This window comes from Amia ocellicauda, chromosome 22 (assembly GCF_036373705.1).
Source record: "Amia ocellicauda isolate fAmiCal2 chromosome 22, fAmiCal2.hap1, whole genome shotgun sequence".
Classification (NCBI taxonomy): Eukaryota; Metazoa; Chordata; class Actinopteri; order Amiiformes; family Amiidae; genus Amia; species Amia ocellicauda.
The window spans coordinates 10,573,596-10,579,432 of record NC_089871.1 but is presented as its reverse complement, the minus strand read 5'-3'; the positions used below and the strand labels follow the sequence as shown (position 1 = coordinate 10,579,432).

The 5,837-nt window shown below is 50.0% G+C and overlaps 1 protein-coding gene across 1 annotated transcript; it reads left to right on the top strand.

The window, feature by feature from the left end:
- LOC136717826 (AN1-type zinc finger protein 5) lies at window positions 1–4,693 on the top strand. The gene is made up of 6 exons (XM_066695356.1): window positions 1–313; window positions 1,923–2,105; window positions 2,327–2,438; window positions 2,542–2,657; window positions 2,763–2,873; window positions 3,193–4,693. The coding sequence occupies exons 2-6, from the start codon at window positions 1,955–1,957 to the stop codon at window positions 3,339–3,341; spliced, it is 639 nt and encodes a 212-aa protein (XP_066551453.1). The 5' UTR covers window positions 1–313; window positions 1,923–1,954; the 3' UTR covers window positions 3,342–4,693.
- Window positions 4,694–5,837: the final 1,144 nt, after the last annotated feature.

Genomic DNA, 5,837 nt, shown 5'->3' with positions numbered 1-5,837 from the left:
AGGCTCCCGGTGGAATGACGGGATCCAAGGCTAAGAGCCTAGCGAAGGCCGCAAGCTCGGGAGGGTGTGATTGACAGCGTCTTTCTTTGATTTTCGGCGGACCGGAGATATCCACAGCCGCACCGTGTCGGTACCGGGAGCCTGGTTCGGGCCCGAGTCGGGATCGGCGTGTGAGTTCCGGTGCTTTGGGGCCGAGACGGTGGCGGCCGAGGCAGAAGCGGCGAGAGAGAGTGTATGTCGTCACTACCGCCATAGCCCCCTTTAACAGAAATTAATCTCATCCCAAACGGCGGACCGACAACAACAACACCAGGTCTGTGTCATTGTTCACCAGGTTTAATTTTGGTTTTATAACGTTTCCATAATACTGACGGAGGAGGCGGCTCTGCTTGTGTGTGTCGGGGAACCAGGGTTTAGCACAGGGGCTCTGGGCGAGATTTCACTCGATTGTGTTTTAAATCGTGTTGAAAGCCGAATGAATGCCGATAGTCCTGCGAGTGTGGGTTTTGGGGGTACAACTGGGTCAGACCCATCTGTATTTTAACACAACCCAGGAAAACTTGACCAAATCTGTCTTTTTCATGTTGGCAGTAAGTGGCCACCCAAGTTATTAAATCTATCATATAAAACTGCGTCCCCAGCCACCCCGCCGTGTTTATTCCTGCAGATGGACATCGCAAAAGCCACATGTGTGAAATCCCGTTTATCTGCTCATATTTTCTATTGCGATCATCTTGGCAGTAGGTTTTTTTTACCCATTATTGTGCGTGTTGTTGTTCACGCTATACAGCTTAGCTATTTGTTTTTATTTTTATTTGTTTATATAAAAAAAGTATTTTGAATGATTTCCATAGCCTAATCTTTGTGTTTTTTTTGGCTTGGCCTTAAAATCAACTTTTTTACCAACAGAAACAAAACAATGTAGCTTCAAAAACAGTTTCAATCAGGTCAAGGAAGTTTGATAAATATTCAGTCATTTTCTGGTTACTGTTCGTCCTTAAATTAATTATTTGTCATTTATTTGAGCTATTTTGTTTTTAGATCAGTCGAAGCGTTTTAATGGTTCTGTTTGTGTACATTTTGTGACCCCAGGTTTTGAAAAGTATTCGAAATAGGCCTCAAAAAAAGCCTCGGACTGGATTATCGGGCCCTGGCTAAATTCCAGGTTTTCTTTGTGGCGCTGCGACACCCGCCCACTTGCTGTGCAGGCCTTACGTGATTGGCTGGCGGGGTTGTTGTGAGGCTTTGAATCTGCGACGTGATTGGGCAGGCGGCACTGCCAGTTGTGAGTTCACCTCTGGCCTATGAGAAATATGAGAAGGTAGTCGTCCGGGGTCACGGTGCGTCTGGAAACGGCAGAGCCGGACTCTGTTGTTCAGAAACAATGACCATCCTCACGTACCCAATGCCACCACAGTTCTATACACAAACGACCCCTACACTACGACCACCTGTCTGTCCCTCGCACCCCATTTCTGCTGATCCGTCTATTGTGTTGTATTTGTTTGTTTTCTCTCTTTACACCAATAACACTGGCAATGTGTAACTTTTCCCTCGAATCTGATTCACCTTAGTAGAGGGTTTCAACCAGATGAACAGAGAAAAGGACATCAGTCTGTGTGTCTGTATGTGTACATAGAGAGTAAACATGTATTCCAGATTCCTGTTGTGTTTCAGACATTTTCCTGCCAAGCCTGTAAGGGCCAGACCGAGCCGCTCACTTTGCGGCTGTCCAGTGCGGCTGGTCTCAGTGACCCCTGCTGTGCCGTGCCGTACTGCAGTTCTAGACCAGGAATGGACCTGTGCTGTATTGTACCGTACTATAACTTAGGTCTAGGATTGCAGATAACTGGTCTAACAGATGTGTTGTTCATTTTATCCAAATTTGTAACCCTTGTTCTTCCCGTGCCCCCCCCCACCAGGGCAGCCCCCTCCCCACCCCCTGTCGGAGAGCATGGCTCAGGAGACCAATCAGACGCAGGTGCCCATGCTGTGCACTATGGGCTGTGGTTTCTACGGCAACCCCCGCACCAACGGGATGTGCTCCGTGTGCTACAAGGAGCACCTGCAGAGGCAGCAGGGCGGCGGCCGCGTCAGCCCACCAGGTGAGGCCCCCTGTCCCGGCCTGTGTGGCGTAGCTCTCCCCGTGACTGTGTCTTAACCTATGCCTGCTCTGATCTGATAGGCAGACTGAGCCCCCATTGCCTCAGTGTTGCTGTACTGTACCAGTTGGACAGTTTGCCAACTACATTCTTTGTGAATGGATACAGCCTGAAACTGAACCTGTGTGTGTGTGTAACCCCCTCGTCCATCTCCTGTCTCACAGCACCTACAGCCTCAGCGCCAGTGGTGGCCAGTGGGGGTGCCAGCGTGTCGGTGGAGAGTGGCCCTGCCCCTGGGTCAGAGGGCAGTCACGATTCGGAGGACAGCAAGGCCAGGTAGGGGGTCTGTCTGTTTCTGTCGTAGAGCTCTGATCACTGTGGAAAGGTGTGTTCCTTCCTCAGTCTTTTTGCATCCATCTCTCTGTGTGTCTGTCTGCAGCTCCTCCAGCCCTGTGACCCAGCAGATGACAGCGATGAGCATCTCCCGCGACGACGGCGCCTCGGAGTCGGACCGGACAGAGGTCGAGGAGGAGGAGGCGGCCCCCACAGCCACAGGTGGGGACAGACACCGCACAGTGTAGCAGAGCAGAGAACAGCACGACACGATACAGCTGGGCCAGTCAGGCTGTTTGGGTGTGTCTGACGGGGGTGTCTCCGCAGGGGCGGGGCTGGACGCAGCACGGGGCACCTCTGAGGGTGGAGACAAGACACCCGACAAGAGCAGGAAGAAGAATCGCTGCCACACCTGCCGGAAAAAAGTGGGGCTCACAGGTGAGACTGGGCACAGGGTGGGGGGGCAAGGAGAGACAGGTGGGTCTGGGTACGAGTGCAGAGAAGTGGAGATGGGTGTGGTTACAGGTACGGACCGGTGGATGTAAGTGGAGAGCCACAGTACAGCAGGGTTTATGGCTTACCAGCACACCAGAACTTTATAGCAACTATCGCTTTTTATGCAGCACAGTGAGGGAGGGGAGAGGCAGGAGTGGGCAGCTGTGGACTGGGGGATGGGTGAGTTGGCCAGCTAGATGGAGGACAGGTGTGGACGCACGGACACAGCAGAGACCGCTTTCTCTCTCCTCTTGTGGCTTAGGGTTTGACTGTCGCTGTGGCAACCTGTTCTGCGCCATCCATCGCTACTCTGACAAACACGACTGTCCCTACGACTACCGCACCGAGGCGGCCGAGAAGATCCGCAAGGAGAACCCCATCGTGGTGGCCGAGAAGATCCAGAAGTTGTGAGGGAGGAGGGAGGGCTTGCTTTGTTTCGTTTATATTTTTAATTTTGTTTTCGTTCCAGAGCGGATTGATTGGTGTTCAAATCCGATGAGGAAACTTTCTCTCTTTCTCCCCCATCCCTCTTGCATTTCTCTCCCCCTCTCTCCCTCCCTCTCTGTTGGAGCGTGGCTGTAACTTGTGGTGACTTTGTGGTTTCTGTGGAGACTGGACAAAACCAACACAGACCCCTCCCCAGCCTCCAACTCCTCCTCTTCTCTTCCTTCTCAAGGAGGGACAGTGTGAGAATGACTGACTGTGAATGGTGTGTTGACTCTGCTTGCTTTGAGGAGAGGAGGAGGATAGAGGGAATAAGAAAGGGAGTGGGGGGTTTTAATGGGAAACAAAACGATTGAAAATCTTTGGGGGAGGTAGCTTTTATTCCCTTTTTTCTTTTGGAGTGTTCTGGTGTGAATGTTCATTTTTATAAATGGGACCCCCTTTGTCCCTGTGAACACTGTTTGAATCCCTGAATGCTTGTGCTATATGGTTAAGAGGTATGTGTGTGTGGGGTGGGGTGGGGTGTGGGGGTCTCCTGAATGTGTCTGCTCTAAGGAGGATTTGGTTGATGTAGAGACTGGGAGTTTTCATGTTCAGAGCCGCCCTCTGGGCAGGAGTGGCATGGCTGCCCTGATTTGGTGTCAGCTGTGGGATACTCTGTTTATCCTTCCTCACTCTGGAAGCCTCCCCTGGCTTTTTATCAACCCAAACGAGTGATTCTGTAACCCTACTCCTGGCCCAGCTCAGTGGCTCCAAGCCCAGGTCCTGCAAGGCTCCCCCCACTGTTCCTCACTGTGTGTTGAGGGGAGTGTGTTTAGTCATTTAGTGTTTAATTGGGACTAAAACCCACAGACGCAGAACCTGTGCCTCAGAGCAAGGCCTCAACAGGCACCGGTCTGGTACCAGTACAGTTCTTTGGTCCAGCTAGCTCTAACATTGTAGAATCAAACAAAATGTACTAATCAAGAAAGTAGCTGACTGGCTGGACCAAAATCCTGCACAGGATTTTGACTGGAAGAGCCAGAGATGGAGCTGCAGGATTTTTTTCCTTTTAACCAGTTTTTAATGTTAATATTAAATTATTAAACTCCTAGTCTCTCTCTCTCTCTTTCTATTATTATTATTTTTTTTTTCTTTCAATTTGACAAAACTAATTGTTGTGAGCATGTGCAGGTGTTGTAAAATGGAAAGGCGGGGGTCGGGAGGGAGGGTTGGGGTTTCAGGATAACGGGGTGACTGAGTTTGATGATTCTTTTCCTTCTATTCTAAAGTTTCTGTCACCCAGAGGATCTATATTAATATATTGTAGTTAGCTTGGATTGTGTGATTGTGTTTTATTTATTTCATTTCATTTTTATTTTTTGTTTTGTTTCTGTTGGCCGGGTTGGTGTATATGGGGTGAGAAGGGGATTCGTGTACACGGACTGTCAGACTTGCACCTTATGGCCTGTGACCAGTGTATTGTTGTTGTGTGTACCAGGTGTCTTGTTTACTGTACAGCAGGCTCTCTGCCTGGCTGACCCCCCACCCCCCAGTGTCGTTGTACTTGTTGTCGTCGTCTGTGTGTTCCAGCTGAGATCTTGATATTCACATAATGGTGTTAATTAAGTAATTAAGACTGGATATGGTGTGAAAACCAGAAACAACTGTATCACTGCAACATGGGGGGGGTCCCTGGAGAGCCAGGTCTATGGGCCCAGTCTGCCTGCCTGTCTGGTGTGCCAGTATTTACGGCGTGAGGCAGCCAGCCGGGCAGGCAGGCAGGCAGTGTTTGCCTGAGAACGGGAGATCAGAGGATTGTCTCTGCTGGGATAATTACTATAGACGCCCACCAGAGATGGTCTCCTCAGACTCCTGCTCTCAAGTGTTTGTGAAAGATGCTTTTGTAAAAAATTTAAAAGGTGCAAAAATCTAACAGAGAATGTCAGCATGGGAAGAATATGCATTTATTTATTATGTTTGTTTTTTGTTCCTCTTGAAGAGCAAGTAGTGACATGAAAACTGTAGCATCGTCCTTCTCCACTTGTTGCTGCAGCTGCTTCAGTAGCACACCTGAGATTGTTATAATTATTATTATTCATAATTCTGTTCTTCCCATGGTTACTGTCCTGATGGCTGCTGTCTTCACAGTGAGTGGTGTGTCTGCATCTGGCTCTAATAGAGATCTGTTCTCACCAGCGTCTAAGCCTGCATGGATTGAGTGTGAACTTGATGATGTGTGCGGATGCCACACTGACTGGAGCTGGCACTGCGGCGGGGTGCCAGTCTGTCAGTGCAGGACTGCTGTCCAGGCGGCGCACTCTCTAGCTGCCCCCAGCCCTGAGGATGTGGGTTCGAGATTCAACAGAAAAGAGACTTTGACGGAGCGAATGACTGGCCCCTCCCTGCTTGAGGGACAGCTGAGGAGGCAGCACGGTTTGCACAGACATTTCAAACCATCCGCAGCTATGGCAACAGACTGAG

Coding starts and splice junctions, on each gene's coding strand:
- LOC136717826 (XM_066695356.1), top strand. CDS start 1,955: ATGGCTCAGGAGACCAATCAGACGCAGGTGCCCATGCTGTGCACTATG. Junction 2,439..2,541: donor TCGGAGGACAGCAAGGCCAG/GTAGGGGGTCTG, acceptor GTCTGTCTGCAG/CTCCTCCAGCCCTGTGACCC. Junction 2,874..3,192: donor GAAAAAAGTGGGGCTCACAG/GTGAGACTGGGC, acceptor CTTGTGGCTTAG/GGTTTGACTGTCGCTGTGGC.